Source organism: Gallus gallus, chromosome 3, assembly GCF_016699485.2.
Source record: "Gallus gallus isolate bGalGal1 chromosome 3, bGalGal1.mat.broiler.GRCg7b, whole genome shotgun sequence".
Classification (NCBI taxonomy): Eukaryota; Metazoa; Chordata; class Aves; order Galliformes; family Phasianidae; genus Gallus; species Gallus gallus.
Window position 1 is genome coordinate 77,213,560 of NC_052534.1, and position 21,358 is coordinate 77,234,917.

Consider the following 21,358-nt stretch of genomic DNA (forward strand, 5'->3'; position numbering starts at 1 on the left):
CATGACTGATAAGTAGTTTTAAGTAGCTTCATTTCTCAATAGCCAAAGAGATGGATAATTCCCTTTGCACAGGTTTTTCCTTACTTACTTAAGCAGCATTTCTGTTTTCAAGCATGGTAAAGGCAAACAATATATCAAATATCATTGAAAGCAACTCACTCATCCAGAAAAAGGCAATAAAAGCTGTGTTTAGCAAGAACCCTATCACATTTGAGCTTCAGTTCAGACAAAAGCTTTACCATTGGTCAGCAGAGACACTTGAGCACCCTCAGGGGGAAGCAGGGCTGCATTGGGAAGGTGATGTTTGCCCTCGGGTAGTGGAGTGAAGGTGAATTTCACTGCTGAACCACCTAGGGTTTCTCTGCAGAGGAGGTGATAGATTGCCCTAGTTAAGTTGATTTTGGCAAATCGAGTTTCCCTCCATGTACATAGACTACAGTGGAAAGTTTTAGCTTCATCCGAAACTTCACTTCAAAATATTTGGGATCCAAAGAATCACAGTCTTGGCAGACTTTCTGACTTCATTGGAGAACACATATTTAAGAAGAGCTGTGTGAGGGACATGGATAGCACAAGTTGTGCCACGATGCCTTCTGAACACAGGAAGGATCAGGGCTGTCAGCGCAGTGCCCAAGCAGTAGGTTGTTGCAGAAGCTAAAAAACACTGAGGAAAAGCTAAGGAAAGGGACGAGAATTAAACTGGGGGAAAAAAAAGGGGAAGCTCACAGCTACAGCCTTTCCACTCCTGGTTAAGTAGTTACTGTAAATGGAAGCCTCTTCTGCACTGCAAGAGGCCACCCAGTTCCAATCCCTGTCATTGGCAGGGCTGCCCGCCACCAACTTGTACAAACCCTTGCCTGGGAAAACAGCCATGGCTGCAGTAACACTCAGCTGGCTAGAGAAAGACAGAACAAGTACAGTGAGGCTTTAAAGCTGGCCTCAAACCTCCTCAGAGCCTCCCTGCAGCCCTTTGCTGGCTGGCCAGCCAAAAAAGGGAAGTGCCTAGAGCTGAAAAGCAGGTGAAGGCTCAGCTGATAAGCAAAGCACAACTTACATGCAAATAAGCGATGGTGGTGGCATATTAACTCTACTGGCAACGGAAGAATATTTTTCATCCAATTTCCTGTGATTTAGCAATTGAATTCTGCACTTAACCAAACTGGAATCTCACATCAACAATAAAAAACACAGTGACGTGTGTAGAAGAGTGGTTTCAGGGCATCACTGAGCAACTGACAGAAGATTACACTGAAGTACTGTAACTGCAGACATCAATTTGCTTTATACAGGCAGCAGCAGGTGGTGGCATCAGTTTGCAAACACTGTCATACTGACCCATTCAAGATACAAGGTATTCCCTCTGGAAGCTTGCACATTGGGTCTCACCTGTACCTAAAAGCAGGTAGGACTTACTTAGAAGCAGGAGCTAATACCATGCAGGTGTCCATTCTGCTGCTCTGTTTCAGCTGTCCTTCTGGGATTGGCAGAAGCTGCTCCCCAAGACTGCCTGCTTAGTAGTTGCTTCAGCTTCAGTTTGGCATTACAGTTTTCTTGGTCATCCCCCAAAACAGCCTCCAGCTTTCACAGTCCCCGCAGATTATGGTGTCATCAGAAGCTGGAGGTAGGCGGTCATTTAAAACCAAAACCAAAACAACACCAAAAAACCAAACCACCCGACAAGAAGAAAACCTAACACTGGACAAGAGGTTTAGACCACAGGAGGCGCTGGAATTAAGCATTTAGTGTTTTAATTATCACGTGGACTGTTCTGTCAGCACAGCCATTCTTACGTACAATAAAAAAAAGCACATGCCTGAAATACCTTCTACCAAATAAGGCAGAAGGTGGAGAACGGCTTCCAACCGGACAAAAACAGGAATTTTTACCTTAAGGAATTTTCAGTCAAGGATCCGATGAGAAGATTGCATGGCCGTTTTGCTTTCTAAAACTCTGGGTGGCTGCAAGATGAGCAGATCACCCTCACCTAGCGAAGAATTCTGCTCCGTGTTCACGAAGTTAGGAATGTTGTATTTTGCAAGACAATTTAGGTCCTCCTCTAACGTTCCACTGCTTCTGGAAACTTCCTGGAAGTGGATATTACTCTCCAGATCTGGACCTTTCTGACTTTGTTGCGCTTTGTCGAGGTGTTCCACTTCATTAATGCAGAAATGGAAAAGTGACCGAGACTCTTCAGCTATTTGACGAGAAAAGACCCTCTCCGACTCCAGAGGTCTTCCAAAATCTGCCACGAAGCTATTCATCCGAAATCTTTTTTCAGAAGATTCTGTATTTCTAGGGAAAATTAAATAAAAGTACAGTGAGACTATGAATTTGGAATTATTGGCATTCTTAGCAGCATGTCTGGTTTCAGCAGCCATTATGAGTAGGAAGAACGAAAACCCTTCAGCTCATCTATGAGAGTTACAAGCCAGCACTGTTTATTATTTTCCACTGAAGTTACTTTAAGCCTTGATTCTGAGTAGTAATTTTCCATGGGAATCAGTTACCAATGCCAGCACTCTTTAATGGCACTTCTAGTCATCAGTGTAATTCAATAATCAGCTCACACCACTGAGTGAGCTCAGAACTACTCTACAGAATTTCCTCTTAGGGCAAGCAGTGGAAGTTTAAAATAAACGTTTCATAGAATACCGTGAGAATAATCTTTGATAGCAAGAACCTTTCAGAGACACAGGCAATGCTGCTGTCACTAAAGACATAATTTGGGTGATTGATTGTCTAGATATCAAACCACACTGACCTCAGCTACTGACATTCAGATTTCCAAATTAGAAGGGTGCCATAAGGACTGGATGGCTTAAAAATTCAGAAACATAGCACAGGAAAGACATCTTGACATCTCTCTTTTCTGGAAGTGTTAGTGCAGAACAGCTGCGGTCGACATAGACTTGTGAGAAGCCATCAGCAGCTGGGGGCGAGGAAAGCTCGAGGTAGATGATGAAGCTTTACAGATAGCCATACTGGCTTTATATGCTGTCATCACCAAAAGCAAGTTATTTGCATCTGAAAGGCGGTAAAGGCTTTCAGAGATGAGTAGTGAAAAATTTAAACGTTCTCAGGATATAACTATTTTGCTAAGTAAGCATTGCTAAATTATACCGTTTCAATGCGAACAAGTAGCAGATGCCACTGAAACCAGATATTTGGACTCCTGAAGGTGCATGCAACACTCACAGAGAAACACTAACTGAACACTCTGGAGTCTGCTGGAAGAGTTAAATGCTTACAGGCTTCTGAAAGCCTCATCTGGCACGTTCATAAATCTATCCCTAAAGCCTTCATGTTCAGAGGATGCTCACCATCAGTCTTTCACTCAGAGTTAATCACAGAGATCCCTCCCACCCAAGTGCTAATTTACTTTCATTGCATGATGTGAGAATTAGAGTCTAACAAAAGCAGTTACACTAGACTTCAAATCAAAGCAGCTCTCTAGCTGGTGGAAACAGCGTTGGTTCATTCTGCATTTCAAAGTGAAGCGTGTAGAAGCAGCATAACTTTTAAACTGATGTGAGACAGTGGAGTAGATAAAAATCTACTGTAAACACAGCAGGAATCAAACCGGACAGAATAATGCTGCAGTAACCTTCGGAACAGATGAGTGCAGTTATGTATTTATAAGGCACCACTCTGAATGTGAGTTGCTTCTTTGGTTTTATGACAGAGTGGAGCTGGCAAGCACATTAAGAGGAAACATTATAAGCTTACAAAGCAATGAGTTAAATGAGTTAGGAAGAAAGCAAGTTCGTAGTTATGGAAATTCCTTCATAACCCTGAAAGCTGGGAAGGAGTAAAGGCTCACTGCACAGAAGGGCACCCAGGACTGGCAACAGCAGCCTGACCTCAGTGGATGAATAGAAGATGCAGATAAATTTTAAAATGACCAAAATTTTGAGAACTTATTATAGAGAATAATCCTATAAGGAACACATTGCCTAGTATATAGCCATCTCTTGAGATTCTGAAATTCATATACACTATCCTTCTGTATTGTGGGGAATATTTTTTTTTAACTAGACTAGAAACATTTATAGCCCTTTCCCATTACAGTACTCAAACATACGTCACAGTGTGTTCTATTCAGAAGACTCATAAAACAAGAAAAGCAGTCTCAAATCCCAGGTTTATATTTGGAGGACCACAGCACGGAGAACAACCACTTGGGCACCAAATCCCTACTGAACACTTGGGCCAAAAGGACTCTGAGTCCCAGAAGTTGTCAGCGAGAGCAGGATGGTGAATGCCAGCCATCTTGAACATCAAATGTACTGAAAACTACTCAATATGAGCAGTTGCCAATGATTAACACAGGGAACTAAGCTCCCTTCTGGGAATTTTCCAGCCTGCGATGCCAGGCTCTGGTTCCTAGATGCAGTATTAAGCAGATGCACAGAAAAAAATGCTTTTTATTTTTGCACAAGCTAGCATTGTGCACCTAATAATGCACATGAACAAAAGAAGAGTGCTAAAGGCATCATTCCTGTAACTAGTTACATTTCTGCCTCTCCTCATCCATGCCCTGAACCTTTTCCTCAGGCTGAGGATGTATCCAAACTTGAACATCTTGTATAATTTTAAGAAGAGTATGCTATCGTACCCCTTTACATTGAGCCAAGAAAAGCGTATTATTAGAAAAGTCAGAGTATTCTATTTTGGATCCATCCATCTGAATCTAGTTACATTTATCTCTCGCATTAACGTTACTTTAAAGAACAGCCAAATTGACTTACTGAAGTCAGAGACATGTCTATCAATCAGGATGGCTTCCTCCCGAGACCCAGGGATGCCATTAATATCTATTTCTTACGGACAGCTGCAAGGCAGCCCACAAATGAAGCTATGAGTCATGGAGAACCCAGCCAGTCCTAAAGACAGAAAGATGCAGGCAAAACAAACCCACAGTCTACTCTGTTTTTACAGGCAGGTATTTATGTTCTCCAGTCTTCATATACGTGTAGCAAAAACAGGAGATATCAGTGGCATTCACTACTATTAGCTAATTTCTGGATGATCTATTTGCAGTACCATACACAGTAGGCTATCAATATCTAATCTAAAATAAATAAATAAATAAATAAAAATAGTGCCCAAACTTGTTAGAAGTGCCAATTCAGTACATGTAGTAAGTGGGAAAATACTCGAGCATATAGCTCTCAAGGCTGCAAAGGAATTTTAAGATACATATAGAAAGGAATTAACTGGGGTCTGTTCAACAGCTGAAGAAAAGCATGAAGATTTAGACTGGAAGGGAACTCTGACGGCCTTGAGTCCAATGCCTTGATGAAGGTAAGGCATGCCCAGGTTGCTTAAGGCCTTCTCTGGACACAGAAGCTGACTGGAGACTGACTCCCTAGACAATCAGTTCTGAGAATACTGATGAAGAAAGGAGAAATGCAGAAGATATCGAGCGGCCCTCTGTTACTTCAAAGTCCACTTTTAAAAGCAAACAATCATTTTGATAAATATCTATGTAAAATTTGAATTACCATGTGCTTTTTACTTCATCTCTTCCACTCTCATTAGTGTTATGCATATGAGATACAGACTTGGATGTTCAGTGAAGAAAAAAATCTCCAGAGAAAAGAGGCAGTACACCAGAACTTACATAAATTAAATATATTTGGGAGCATGGTGTGGCTTTATTTTTTACTTGAAATAATGGATAAAGAAAGCTAAAATACCAGCTACAAAATTCAGCAAGTCAGTTCTGGAAAGCTGAATTCTTACGTCTCTGCTTCTTTCTCACAGAAGCAGCAATGCACAGGAGCTCACAAGACTTGCAGATCTTCCCTAACACGGTCCTGCCTCTAGAGATCTGCTATCACAAGCTTTCAGACACAGCCTACATTATGACTAAATAACACTGGGTCCTCGGTAGGCAGAGAAAGGCAGGCTGCTTCGGTGATAACCAGAGACAATTGCCACTCACAATCAGCTTCTCGTGATTACTACCTGCCTGTAAGGCCCTTTCACCCTCCAGCAAACCTTTTTATTTTTACTTGATGAGAAGGGAACCTGAGAGGAAGAGATGTGAGTTCAGATGGTATACTGGCAGCAGCATGCTGCACGACTGCTTTAAGTATGAGACTTGCAGATAAATGGCTGAGCCAGGACATGGTCTGCACATACTTAGCAGCCAGAAGGAAGTGGAGAAAGGCTTAGATTGTGACTCAGGGGACTCCGGTGTTAAGGAGTATGGAGCTGGATCCAGTTTTCAGCATCTACTACAACTCTTCAGCAGAAACTAAGACACTTGGAGGCTTGGTGAGCTACAGGGTTAGGGAACACCTTGCTAACTCAACTGGTAACTACATTTTGGACTCGAACACAAACATATAAAACCTTCCAGACTTCAAGTAGTTAGTGTCTGCGTGGCATTTTATCTGTATCTTCTCTGCTAATAGCCACATTTCTCTGCTCCACTCCATCATAAGGTGAACTTAGTTTGAATGACCCCCATTATCTGGGGAGCAGTCATCTAAAGCCCCATGTGGTTGGCAGCCTACTCACTGACTTCCTTTCAGCCTTCAAGTGCATACATGTGGCAATTCCAGCCTCTCTACTGCATGCCTACATATTACTTGCTAAATAGAGAATGCATTAACACGTACTTCTACAAAATTGCTCTCCTACAAATGCTTGGAATAAAAAACATTTTAAACAAAGACACACAGCAGCCTTTCCTAGGAATGGAGCAGAAAAAGGCAGTGCAGGTCCAGGGCAATGTCAGCACTGCCACTGGTTGCTCATGGACTGCTGAACACCAGAGGTGCCACATTCACTTTTCAGACTCACTCTTGATGTGGTGCTCCTGTCTTTGTCAGCAGGGTCAGGACAAAGAACATGAAGATGACAAAAACTGCAAGGCCAACCCAAAATCCAATCACAATGGAATCTGTCAAAAAAGAGAAAACAATATGATCAGTACTTCACCTGCACTCGCAGAAAGTCTGCAGCCTGACTGCAAATTCAAAAAGATTTTGCATCTTATTCCTGGCTGGAAAAAGGGTGAAGGATGCTGAAGCCCTCCTTTGTAGCCCGGATCTTACTTCTGTCTAGACAAACCAAAAACAAGCTGAAAGAGGGAAGGGGCTGGATTCTCTTGGTTCAACTAAGAGCCGCTCCCTTTGTTATGTCTGGCCCATGTCCAAGCATTGCTTTGGAAACCATTACAGTACTAGCACACAGATGAGAGGATTATTTGATTTTCAGCAAAAACCTCTGTCCCTGTAGCACTGAGCTACTGTTATTCTGAATGATTTCTCTTCTGAGACCACAAGGCTTCTAGTTTTTGATGGATCACTTAGGCCTAGGAAGATTTTGCTTCCTTTCAGTAGTGAAACAGAGGCTTCTAGAATAAATGGAAACACAGATTTGCTATTTGTTACCTTAACAAATATCAACAATGAACATCTAATTTTTGAGTTTCTGACTTTCATACAGAAAACTGTAACACAGTGTCAAAGGAGTCAAATGAATTTGGACAAAAAGTGAAAAAAATCAATTAAAAGGAATACACCAATGCAATAGCCTCATACAGACACAATTGCAGTCTGACTGTTATCCAGAAAGGAAGCCTCTTAGAAGTAACCTAGTACATCCCTTCCTGCTTCATGGCAAGATAAAACACAGCTCATCTATTCTAGAGAAATAGCTGTCTAGCCCATTAAAAAACCTTCACGAGGAAGGTTCCAGACCAGCAATGTAGCCCAAATGCTACTACTACTGTTTTCCTATGTCCAATTAGGCCTCCCCTGCTCTAATAAAAGCCCACTGCATCTTATCCCACACACAGATCAACTAGTTTGCTATAGCTTCCACCTGAGCTTTCCTAAAATGTGGGGGTTTGGTCCATATGCAGAAAATGTACTTACTGTTCTCATTTACAGCAAATGGACCTGTACATAAGCCACCAGCACTACATAAAACATATCTAGGCCCACTTAGACTTCCAAGTAGACCTAGAGCTGCTTCTGAACACATCTCAAAACATTTAGTAACTTGATAAAGAGACGGTACAAGTGGGACAAACATCTCCAGACAACAATCAGCTGGTAAGCATAGCCCAAAGTTACAGAGCAGGAAGCCAAAACGTGGTCTGGTCCAGAACCCACAGGTGGGTCCAGAACCCGCAGGTGCTTTTTCATCTGTCCTTCAGTTGGTTATTTTTAGTTTTTATGCAAATATGCAAATTATCACTGTAAAGTTCAAAACATTAACATATGGACATGCCAGAGGAAAGTCTCAGTCAGGACAATCTCTTTTTACACAGCTACTATTGAACCTCATAGATCTGCTTGCCCCACTGCAGCAGGCAGAGCACACGTTAACCAAAACATTGAACGCTCAGTCTCCCCCCCAGGACTAACTAAAGACTCCAGAAAACAGGAATTGGGTATCCTGCCTGCCACTTGGCCCCGGAGGTTAATCACGCTCCCGCCATGAAACATCTTCCATGTTAAAGGCAGATCTGGAAACTGGAAATCAATTCAAACCATTTGATCTTTCTCTGTGAGGTAGAAGTGTGCCTGCTGCGTCTCAACATTGTCTCCCTGTGAGAATACTTTCTCACAATCAATTCACTCCTTAATCCCATTTTCTGGTACACTAAGGAGGTTTAGTTTCAAGTCTCTCACTGCAAGGCTTTTTCCATCTACACTCTTCCACATCCTTCCTACTCAAACATCTTTATAAAGAAACTGAAGGGCGATTCAAGTATGGGTCTTCACGATGAATAGAAAGTAGAGTGGGGTAAAAATCACCCACGTTGACACTCAACACACTTTTTTTTTTAAGTTTGGAATATTCCATTATGAACCCTGAATTACGTTCAGAATCATTTTGCAAGTTTAGTCTGTATTCAGCGTTTCAAGATGCATTTTTTTTAATACAAACTGTTAAAAAAATAAGTGTTTTCTGTGTATTGGGTTGTTTTGTGAACAGTTATCTCCACTGATCGCTTTACCTAAGTTTTTCTCTGCTTTCCATAAACAAGCTCCTGAATTCCTTTTTATATAGAATCATAGAATGGCCTGGGTTGAAAAGGACCACAGTGATCATCGAGTTTCAATCTCCCTGCTTTGTACAGGGTTGCCAGCCATTAGACCAGGCTGCCCACCGCCACATCCAGCCTGGCCTTGAATGCCTCCACGGATGGGGCATCTACAACCTCCTTGGGCAACCTGTTCCAGTGTGTCACCACTCTCTGAGTGAAAAACTTCCTCCTGATATCTAACCTAAACCTCCCCTATCTTAGTTTAAAACCATCCCCCCTTGTCCTATCACTATCCACCCTCGTAAACAGTCTTTTGTTTTACAGCCAGCTATGTATCACCGCCAGCCTGAATCACCTAAACTAGAGTCCATAGGCCTTTCAATTTTCCACCATAAGTTAGACATACATTAACATCCCTTCTCCAGTTTGAGTGGCATCTTTCCTTGTAGACTCCTTTCTAGACTTTGATAGAACTCATATTCATACATCCACCAGCATTCAAAGACCATTCTACCATGAAGTTCCTTCCTGATCTCAGGGCAGGAGAATAAGAAAGGCTCTCAGCCACTTCTGATTTTCAGACCAGACAAATTGGTGTTTTCTATATGAATGGCACCACAGACGTTTTCTGCCACACTACATGCCTCCTCACCACCTGCTCAGGCCTTTTATTCCCTTGCCTTCATTACAACTCACTGTACCACACACAGATGAGCCAACAGCACCCTTCATGCTGTAAGCCAGATCACCAAAGCAGAGCCTCTCTCACTGCTTTCACATCAGTTTTTTATCACTGATTTTGATTCTACCATTACAGCAAAACTTAGAATAGCACAGGTGAGGAAGATGGGAGTATTCCCTAGTGGGAATACATTGGTATTTGTGGTGCCTGCCTCTAGGGAATTTAAGATTTGGTCAGCAGAGGCTGAGAATCATCTTGTAGACAGCTATGCCAAATATTATGAGAATTTTCTTACATGGTTTGAAAAAAAATACATATATACTGTCAGTATTCAAAGTCTCCATGACAATGCAATCTTAACATAATCTCCTCTCCTCCTTCCTCCACAGGTTTTGATTTCTATTAAATTAAATGTCTGACCACGGTGCCTCCAAATTCCTCAACAGGCCCAACTCAGATGGAATTATCTAGAAAAAGAAACATACTGATATGTCACCATATATGCAACACAGGCAAAGAATATATTTACTCACACAGTTTCATGAAATTAATATCAACTTGTTTGAGAATGCATGCAGTAACACACCTCCAACCTATCAGTAAAAGGTCACTGATTCAATACTGATGTCAGTCTCTCTTTTTCATGAATATATCACACTCCACCTGAAAAGCAGTTGTTCCTTCTGTCCCATAATAATCACGGTCCAGAACCCTCCACCTGCTCTACAAACAGCACAGACAGGCAGTAAGGCTGAGCTACAATGCCCAGCATGGCAATCATCCAAGATTTGGTTTGCCACTAGACTTCAGCAAGCCAGAAGTAACTCCCATTTGTGTTCTTTCATCCTATCTCACTCTGACACACAGAGCTAAAAAGAAGATGTTGTATACCTTCAAGCTGAAAGAGGACAGGTTCAAGCTCAAAGAGGGTATGTTTTGAAGCTCGAAGAGGGTACGTTTAGGTTAGATAGAAGGAAAAAATCTTTTACAGTGAGGGTGGTGAGGCACTGGAACAGGTTGCCCAGAGATGTGGATGCCCTGTCACTGAGACTTTCAAGGCAAGGCTGGATCAGGCCCTGGGTACCCTGAGTTAGCTGTGATGTCCCTGTTCATTGCAGGGGAGTTGGACTAGACAGCCTTCAGACATCCCTTTAAGGATTCAATGATTCTCCACACATCAGCTAATCTTTGTAATCAGGTTTGGCTCTGATTAGGAGGAGGAAAGGAATTTAAATTAGAAACATGACAAAAGCTAACCTACGTTTTTCAAGTATCTAACATTTGTAAAAATGCAGAGAGTAATCAGCAGATTTTTGTAAATGTAAACCAAAATTTTAAAGGTAAACTACAATTTGGGCCAAAAAACAACTTTTGCTCCAGTTCTTGCCTTCTAGGCACGTTAAGAATTCCGACAAGTTCCTTCTGACTTTCCCAGTACCCCCAAAACCCTCCCAGCTGTTCAGAAGCAAGGCAGACAGGCCTTCCTGGGCTACCAACTGCCACTGCAAGCGCTCCTTTTCCCCAGTCTGAATCCTCACTACAGTGAATGAGGCAGGAAGTGTGCACCCCACCCCAGACCAGTGCTCCAATACTGGATGAGAGCCCTTCCTCACTACTTCAAAGGCTGGTTCTCAAACTCTTGCCCAGGGTACTCAGCTCAGAAGCAGTGAAATAAGATGGTTTGCTTTTCTTTGTTGAAGTGCTTGCAATGCATCCCATAGTTTTGAGTTGGTTTCTGGGCTTTTTAGTTGTTGGTTGGTTTTTGGGTTGTTTTTTGCTTTGTTTTGAAATTAAAAACAAAAAATAACCTCCCTTCCCTTCCTCCTTCCCTCCCAAAAAACAAATTTTCTAGAAATCAAAGCTATTGTCTACATTCAAACTAAACACTGGTTGTGCACTAGCTTGTCCTAGCTACATGACCTCTCAATTTCTACACATTTCATCTCTCTGGTCTTCATCCTCCACTTTTTACTTGTACTGTTATTAAACAGCTTCAGCGTTTGTATGACACTGCATTTAGCACAAACGCTCCATAAAGAAATTCCTAATGGTAAAAGTTTCTTCAGAAAAAAGAATTCTTTTAAGTCTCTGAAAGTTTGAAGCTTATTTTTTAGTAAATAAAATCAAAAGCAGTAAGTCTGCCCATCACTGCCTTTTTTTTTTGCATTAATGGGAACAGGAACGGAACAACACGGACCATAGCAAACAGTAACAAGATGTAACACTTCCTGCTATAAACAGCGCCTAGAAGCATGATAGTCCTCAGTAATAATGAATTTCTAAAACAGTCAAGAAACTCATAGTGTTCCTATACATAAGGAAAGCAGTCAATAATAATAATAATAATAAAAACATAAACAAAAACAGAAAAAGAAAAACTACAATAATCCAATAAACTATTTGTTGAAAAAAATATATATATAGGAAAGATTTCAGCACAATAATCACTTATAAGTGAAGAGCAGGAATTTTAAGATGGGGAAGTGCAGCTGAAATAAAATGTATCTGTATTGAACTTACATTTATGAGCCTTCAGGCCTTCAAATGACACTGGTCCATACTCATAGTACTCATACTCCCAGGTGTAATCAGAGTTAGACAAGGCCTGCTGGGAGGTTCTGTTAGAAATCAGCCTCAGGGCAGACATTTTGCACCTATATAAATATATACCAATGGATATAAAATGCATTAGTAGAGATCACGTATTTCTAACGCATCTTTGATTTTAGAGAGAATCATGTCTTTGCAGAGATGCCTGTAAGCGTACAAAGTATCAAAAGCAGGCTTCTCAGAATACAACTTTTATAGTTGAAAAAATACTGAATCCCAAAGACTACCATCTTGGCAGCTTACAATGAATACTGCCATGAGAATCTGCATGGAGAACTGACTAGAAGGCCAGGCTCAAACTGTTACATCATTCATACAAAGTCCAGCTGGCAACCTGGGCTAATACTCTTTTACACCTTCCTTAGAGAGCCAGACAATGAGTCAGAGCACATTGGCAGCAAGCTCATGGATTACCTGGGGGATAGACAAAAGGCTGAAGGGCAGACTGCTCTTCAGAGGGACCTAGACAAGCTGGAGAACTCAGCTGACAGGAACCTGAATTAACACGAGTGCAGTCAGCGCATCAAGAGAAGCACTTCTTGTTCTCTATTCAGCACCGGTGAGACTGCACCTGGGGTACCATATCCTGAGTAATGGGAAGACATGGACATACGCTAGAGTAAGTCCAGTGGATGGCCACCACGATGGTCAGGGAGCTGCAGCACAGGATGCATGAGAGGACAAGGGAACTGGGTTTGCTCAGCCTGGAGAAGAGAAGGCTCAGGGGAGACTTTAGGGCTGCCTCCTGTCAAAGTTACAGTCAGAGGGTGGAGGGTAGACTGGGCCAGAGGTGGGCAACAACAGAGCAAGAGGCAACAGATGCAAGTTGAGCTGTGGGAAATTTCAGTTCGATCTGAGGAAAACTTTACCTGATTCAATTGAACATGCTTTGAACAGGAGATCAGACGAGATGACCACCAGAGGTCCCTTCCAACCTAGGTTTTTCTGTGTTAGAAGCTTTTCAATATGCCACCAGAGAAGGAAAAAAGGACAGAAGTGATTTTTCCCAAAGATCAACAGAAACTGCAATCCAACACTCATCATCATTAAAATAAGTCTAACATTCTGCCATTACAGCACTGCAACACTGCACTAGGAATTTGCATTTTTCAAAATATAAGACAATTCTACACACATCAGAAGAGAGCACATCTTTGCACAACACTTGCTGCAGCAGCTGGAATCAGAACATCAAAATTGAGCTTTGTTATAAAATAGCATTCCATAAGAAACTGTTCAGTGCCCTTCTAAAAGCAAATTGAGCTTTGGGTAATTTTGCATTCAGTTAAAACCCAGCAGAGTGAAGACTTCATGCAGTCTGTAAAACTGATGCAGTTAGCTGTTATCTGGACAAGGAAACCCCTCAGAATACAATGTCAAATCCAGATAAAACTTCTTGGGGAATCAAAAAGAAGCAAATAGAGGTCTCTAGGTACCCATGTCACTCAAAACAGCTGAAACTTCAGTCCTTCCATTAGATTGAGTAAAACTGTGTGCTAGTAAAGGGCACTGTTCAAATGCTAGAAGGGCCATGTATAAAGAACAGGAATGGGGTACAAAGTAAGGAACACATATCCAACCCAAGAAATACAAGCAGACATCCAAGCTCTTCAAAAAGAAACAAAAAAGGGTTCTCCTTCTGTAATAGTAAGCGATAAAACATTTAAAGCAATAAATAGGCCTTGTTTTCAAACTCAGATCAGCTTAGTTTTCAGCACTGGCAATTCACCCTCAGGGGAAGAAAACAATTATTTGAATAAGGACAAAGTTCTTCACATTACCCTCACCCTCCTTCAGCCACTAAGAAAGCCCCCAGCTGGATTAAATAACGTGAAACACGGAAGGCCAGGAACAAATGAAATGTTACTGCTTGTAATGGACAATCCAGTTCATGGCCCAGCATCTTCATATGTCTGATGGAAGATGACGGGAAAAAGTGAATACTTTTATGTGCTTGTGTTAACAGGGAAGTTCCTCCCTTGCCTTCTCAGTGACTTGAAAAACTTCCCCTATTTTCTGGAACAAAAGAGAATGTCTAATCAAGCTTTAGACAGTCTCGATTTGCTTTTAAATTCAGCTAAGTTAGCTGCTGCTTTCTGGGAGAAGCAAATGGCACAAAGGGAAAACTATGATTCTTGTCCTAATTTGCTCCCAGCACAGTTGTCTCTTGCTAGATTCTGCATTTCATTTTTGTGACTGACCTCTGAGGGTTCCCATCATCTTTTTCCCCTTCTCCTCAGTGTTTTCTCAACGATGCATCTCTTGCCAAATTTTATTACACATTCTGTCTAAGCCTGCTTTACTCTTTAGCAGCATTTTAGAGAAGTCTTTCATTTAAATATTTCTCTTATGGCTTGTTCATTGTTACCTCCTCTTTTTTAGTATTATAATAAAAGCTGAACCAGAATCTGCAGTCAGAAAACTTCAGCATAGGTTATATGAAAAGTCAGAAAAATGCTGCTTGTACCTCAAATGCAAGCAAATTGGATTAATTGGGCCATGTGCAGGTCTCTCTCTCTCTCCAACTAATCACTATTGTCCATTTATGGTCTACTTGGAGAAGAGTCACTTCTACAACATCAAAAATGTGTCCTGCTTTAGCTGTAGGTTCAGACAAAAAAACCTCCAGTGTACTGCCACTGGCTAAAAGCATTTCTATGCTTAGTTCTGTTGTAAGCACTAAGCCACTATCAGAGAGAGACGCTAACTGAATTTCTGGCCACCAGCTCCCAGGGCAACCTGTTATTCAGGCTTTGTGGGACATAAAACATCTTAAGGACCTACTAAGTTATCCATTTTAAATTGCCCATAAGCATAAGTATTGTCTCAATCTAACTTGCAGCTCACTCGTAAGCTTTGTCCAAATGGTTCTAAAATCTTGGCCTGAAACAAATTAAAACGAACCTTTCACTCCACTTAAAAATTCATCTTCATATGGAGACACAAGGGATGAGCATAGCAAAAAAACAGTGCAAAGACACTGCATGCCCCAAAGAAGAGCAAAGCAGGGTAAGCTAGCAGCTTGCTGTGTGCATCTGCCAGTGTGCAGTGGGGCAGTGAAGGACTCTGGGTTCCAGATAAGGGATTCTAAGAAGGAATTTCCCCAGGAAACAGTCAAATGCTCTTTTTTTTTCCCCAAGTGGACAGCAATGATACATCCACGATCTCTAAAGCGTGACAGGGGAGCTCCTCTGAGTGGCCTTGCTGAGTTTATTTTGTTTTTCTGCAGAGGCCACAGGAGTTAAGGAGTTAAGGCAAACACCAAAGTCCCTCTGTTGCCTTCAGTGTGTAGGGATGCTGGCAGCCCTCCCTCACCAAATAAGTGAGCAATGAAAAGTTTCATTTGCTCTCTCAAGGAAACCCAAGGCGAGGCCATGCTCAGTGCCACCAACCAGGAGATCCAAGCAGGTTAGTCACCTGTCAGCTAAAAAGGGCACGCCCTCATGGCCTTCTTCTGGAGCACCGGCCCGGTCTCTTTGCAGACTAACCGGTGTCAACAGGTACCCACACACTCCCCATAGAAATGTGGCTGCAGCTCCTGGAATTGAGTTACGCCTTCATGAAAACTTGTTCAGAGCCTCCGTAGAAGTTTGAAGGTCTCAGCTGCCTGCCAGTGGTACTCGTGCAAGCTATTCCAACTCTGCAGGTCTATCTCTGCACAAAATCCACATCTCTGAACTGCAGCTGGACTATGTGCATCACTCTGAATATCATGAGCAAAGCTGCTCTGCACAACCACTTACCTTTCACACCGACACCAAGGTTGTCTAAGGGAAAAACTGGACACACATCATGTCTGAAGCACAGCTCTGTGGTTTAAGCTGCCACTGGGGCCACCGAGGCAAATCTGGTTTTGTGTACATCTGGAACTGGCCTTCTATGTAACCAGCAACAAGCACCTCCAAATCTGACCTGTGCGCACAACAGTAAACTTATGCAGACTGGTCAATCTTCTTATTAATATCTGAAGCAAGATACTACCAGTGAGGAAGATGCAAGCAGTGAGGCACATTTTCAATCAAAAACTATGTTCATTTTTCATGTTTCCATTCTGCTTACTGCTGCAGAGTCTGAACACTTGATAGACTTCATAGAATAAACAAACTGCTGGCCCCTTGCAAACTATGAAGATCCCAGAAGCCAAACAGGCACAGAAAGCAGCAACATTTTGAACAGAGGAGTCCAAGGCTAAGTAAGCTTGATACACCAGCTCCGTGGTCTAGGCAGTGCAATTAAACCAGAAGCTGTTGGTTAGAACAAGTTAACAACTCAGGCTGTTCCTGTACCTTGAGTCCCCATAATAGCAGCAATATTCTGTATGCTGGGGGGCAAAGGAACCAGCCATCATCACCACTGCATTTCTTTTTACTCCAGCCCAAGGACTAAGAGATGAAATCACAAAGAAGCCAATGAGGAAATGAAGCACAAACTTAGGTACTCTGCTGTGCGTGAGCTAAAACATACAGATCCCAGCTTTCTACAGCCCTAACCTACGGCTATTGTTTTGAGCAAGCTGTGCCACTTCCAAGCACAGATGAGAAAGGAGTCTGCAGGAAATACTCAGCCAAATGGTCTGTGCTTCTTTGCCAGTTCAGAGGATCCTAAATGTGCAGGACGTGAGATGCAGCTCAAGGTCTTGTATGAGAAGTATCCGATCTTCCTGCCTGCAAAAAGAGAAGCAAGCAAGCAATACAAATGCAAAATTTAGTAAGAAAAATAACAAGATAATTGAAAACTGTACAATCAGAAATCTAATTTCAAGTGCACAGCACCTGGGACTTTTCTTTGAAAGAAATGAACTGATGTTAATAGCTCATGAAAAGCATCATCTGCATGAGCTATAGCACAAAAGCAGTAAGAATGGTATTGGACTCATCACAGAAGGACTTTCTAACAATGGTAAGGAAAATCACTGTTTTAGTCACTGCTTATCCAGGGAACTAAGGACAAGAAATGAAAAATTACAGACATCTGCATTGCATGCTGCTGCATTATACCTCACATAGCATACATTTTAATGTCCTTACAATTGTCAGGTGTAAACTAGATTCCAACAGCAAAGTGCTCATACAACATGCATATGAATTACCAACAAATATGTCTGGTTTTCCTTGAATGCTTCACGTATTGTGTAGCTCTGCTGCAGTGTAGGAGGCCTCCACACCGTTTTTTACAATTTGCATGCTAATTGCATTGCTGCTGTTTGTGCCTAGTTTAAAAGCAATTACTGTATGAATCTAAAGTAAAGTTTAACATATAAAAGACAAAAGCAGCTGGCTAAGTATTTCCCTAAGAGGTCATAAACATGTATGCAAACACCGGCGCCCACTTAGTAGCTCAGCTCAGTAGGGGCCACCTGAAGATGGGCAGAAAATCATACAAAACCATATTGCAGTGCACTCACAGGCAACTAATGGATTTGGGGGAAATGGCGATACTGTGCATGCTGATTTTTACGCCTAGTCTTTGAAGAAAGCCAAATTGTACCTAATGAGACATCATAGAAGCTATATATTCCTTCTATTCTTAAAAAGTTTCAATCCTGAGCTGACAATAAAGGCACGGGGAACTGTCAGAGTTAGCAGAGAGCCACGCATTGAAGCAGCTACCTTAGTTGAACCGCGGTACCAAAAGCCTGAAAAATTACAGCCAGGATAGACCATTCTAAGACAGCTTTATCTATAACCAATAAAGAGATATTAGCCATAATTCCACGTATTTCCTGCAGCCAGGACAGGATTTTACATTCAATCTATCTTCAGGCTTCAAAGCCGAGCTTCAGTTGAGCTCAAAAACCGTATCAGATTTTGCCATCCTGAGGGTCAAAATGATGTACTACAAGCGTTCACACTTTCACCCAAATAATATATCTCCACAAAAAACACACACAATTTGACAGCCATTTCAGTCACAGTAGAACAAGACTGAGTCCTCCTTCTAAGCAAAGGCTATTTTTCTAAAGAAAGAAAACTGTATCTGAACAACAAGTTCTAATTTCAGAGCCACCGTGAAGAGCAAGGGTTATCCTTTCAGCTATTCGTTGCCAGCCAAGCCCCACCATTGCACAGCACTCACCTTACTCAGGGAGCAGCAGGCTCACAAACAGCACAGCTGTGGTTGGAGGAGAGCTCCAGGTCCACCTGTGTCCCCATCCTCTCAGTCCTGCACCTATGGCAGCTCCACAACCCGAGCTCCTTCAACACTAGCCAGACTAGGAAAAGCCCTACCAGGGAGCCATAAACCACTGACATCTTTTCATCCCTGCATTTTTACAAATGCTGACAGCAAGGTACAGGCACTCGACACCTCCCCAAAAGGATGACTTGCCAGTCCTCAGCTGCTTAGAATTCTGCTCATTTTTAACCTTCTGCACTACAACTTGTTTGGCTTTAACCTTCCAGTAAATATCACAGATACACGTCCCAGGTTGAGCCGTTACAGAAAAGCCTCAAGCAAGACAACACAAGCATGTCCAACAAGGAGGTCAGAGTAAGTCATGCAGGAAGGCTGCAGAGGACCCGCCCTGAACGCATTGTTTTTGGGCAGCGTTATTTTCCTCAGTTTTCAAAACTAAGCTCACTTAGCAAAAAAAAAAAAGTCTTCATTTTTCTCCGAATAAATGCTTATTTTCGCCCTCAGCTCAGAGCTCTGTCTTGGTTGTGCATCAATGAGAAAGATCAATGAAGCACTGGAGCCGAAAAGCAGAGTGGGTCTGTAAAGCCATCATCTCTGGGATGCAAAGCAGTGCTTGAGCTTTTCAGTTTGAAAAGTCACTGAGGTATTGTGTTTCTTCAAGAACAACACAAAATAAATAACACAGCTTCTCTTATGAACTTCCACACCGGGATGTGGAACACGTTCTGAACTCCTGCAGTCCACATCCAGCGATCAGCAAACATTTCCAGCAACCACTGAAATAGAATGTTTCCACAGGGCAGACTGGCTTGGGGTTTTTCCAAGCCAGAACTGCTTTTACCTTTAGATCTAACCCTTCACTCTGGTGCTATGGAAGAGGCAAACAACATATTGCAGAGCCTCAAATACAAATTTCAGGTAAACACTTCCAAGCACACATCCCAACACTCTCATCCTACTCCCCATCTCATCCCAGCAATGCACCAGGCTACAAACAAGCAACGAGAGCCCAAGGGAACAGCAGCACAGCCAGGGCCCACTGCAGTGAGAATGCACAACAGACCTTTAATTTATTTGAGTTCAAAGCTTGCCGGTAATGGCTCACACCACTGGCTTGGGGACTGGAAACTTGATTTAGACTGCAAGAGTATCATCTGAGCTTTACCTTAAAACCTCTTCTACCACGACGTGCGTGGGGACAAACAATGACAGAATAAGCACAGAACTCTGCCCAGCTCTCCTCACATACTGGATTTTTTGGATGATGTATTTAAGACCATTTTGCCTGCGACTGATGCACTGGATTGCCTCATTACTTGAGGCTGATGGAAGCCCTCAGCCCGCGGGGCTGCTGCCCACCTGGTCCCATCCAGGGGTTGGCTTCTGCGGCAGAAACTTGACTTAATGCTCTGATTAGGAGCCTGAACCATAGAATGGTTTGGGTTGGAAGGGACCTTTAAGATCATGTAGTTCCAACCCCCTGCTATAGGCAGGGACACCCCCCTCTAGACCAGGTTGCTCACAGCCCCATCCAGCCTGGCCTTGAATGCTTCCAGGGAGGGGGCATCCACAGCCTCAGTGGGCAAAACATCAATTTATTTCCGCCGTGGTTATGTAAATCTCCATCTCGGAGGGCTCGGAGGAGAGCAAAGGGAACCGCTCTCGAGCAGAGCAGAGCAGCCGTTCAGGGAGCGCCCGGAGCAGCTGCTCGGAGCCGTAGCGCAGATCCAGGCGGCCGCTCTGACGGCACTGCCGCTGCCGGACCAGAAAACTTTCCCCCCCCGCCCCCCACCTTTCCTTCTTGCAAACGTTCCAGGTTAGATTTTAAAGTCCGTTCACACGCTCAGCGGTACGAAGGACAAAACTTTTTTTTTTTATCCCATCCAAGCGGCAAAGCTTCCTAAGGAAGCGGTTCGTTTCCAGCGGGTGCTTCCCTCTCCAGACGCGGGCTCGGGAGGAGCGTGACAGCAGCCCTTCCGCGGCCAACGCACCCCACAGCGCCGAAGCCGCCTCGAGCCTTCTGTAGAGACGAAGGGAATAACCCCAGAGGCTCCCCGAGCTGCTCACCCGCCGCCGCAGCGCCGCCCCCTCACAGCGCTGCCCGCCCCGCCAGTGCCGCGAGAAGCCCCCGTCGCCACCCTACCTGCTGTGGCGCCGCCTCGCGGCGGTGGCAGCAGCTGCAACGCCGCGCCAGCCGAGCCCAGCCGAGCCGAGCCGCGCCCCGCTACAGCCAATGAATCAGCAGCGGCCGCGGCCCCCCGGCGGCATGGCACGGGCACGTGACGCGCCCGGGCCAATGGGCGGCGCGGGCGGGAGCTGTCCTAGGTGCTGGCTGCGGCGCGGAGCCCACGGCGGCGCGTGGGCGGCCGGGGGCGGTCGGCGGGGCGGGAGCCGTGGTGTCGAGGGAAGGAGGGGATGGGATGGACGGCCGTTAGCACACGTTTTTCTTATGCTTAACGGACGTCTCTGTATTTCAGTTTGTATCTCTTGCTCACTGGGTACCATGGGGAAGAGTCTGATTCCATCTTCCTCCACCGGGTAAGGGCACACCAGTAAGGACCCTCAGAGCCCCTTCCAGGCTAAGCAGCCTCTCCTCACACATCAGCTGCTCCATCTCTGCAGCATTTAATCATCTTCACAGCCATCAAGTGGTCTTGCACTGCAGTCCAGCGGAGCCCTCACCCTGCTGTGATACTTGCCGTTGAACTTCCCAGTGTGTCCTTGCTAGTGCTCAGGCATTTATTCTTTAACACCAGCCTCTCGTTACGGTTCAGATCCATTTGCATTCTTGCACTTCACTACAGGTCATCTAGAAGTAAGGACAGCAGTGAAACCACAGGTTTTCGTCTCATATTCTCTCCAGGCAGAGTTGTGATCTCAGACAGTGCTGTCATCTTCATCTCAGAAATATAAAACCA

At 43.6% G+C, this 21,358-nt stretch overlaps 1 protein-coding gene across 6 annotated transcripts; it reads right to left on the minus strand.

The window, feature by feature from the left end:
• Positions 1-1,734: 1,734 nt before the first annotated feature.
• MRAP2 (melanocortin 2 receptor accessory protein 2) lies at positions 1,735-20,670 on the minus strand. 6 transcript variants are annotated; one of them, NM_001398096.1, is made up of 7 exons: positions 20,584-20,670; positions 16,796-16,969; positions 16,049-16,217; positions 13,175-13,262; positions 12,216-12,349; positions 6,814-6,913; positions 1,735-2,292 (listed from the first exon to the last, which is right to left on the minus strand). In NM_001398096.1, exons 5-7 carry the CDS (start codon positions 12,340-12,342, stop codon positions 1,899-1,901), a joined length of 621 nt encoding a protein of 206 aa, NP_001385025.1. In that variant the 5' UTR covers positions 12,343-12,349; positions 13,175-13,262; positions 16,049-16,217; positions 16,796-16,969; positions 20,584-20,670; the 3' UTR covers positions 1,735-1,898. The 6 variants fall into 6 exon arrangements, with proteins under 6 accessions (NP_001385025.1, XP_025004532.2, XP_040553114.1 ...); XM_025148764.3 differs by having other exon boundaries at positions 16,866-16,969; positions 20,584-20,661; XM_040697180.2 differs by lacking the exon at positions 20,584-20,670 and adding an exon at positions 18,381-20,529.
• Between the last annotated feature and the right edge of the window lie 688 nt (positions 20,671-21,358).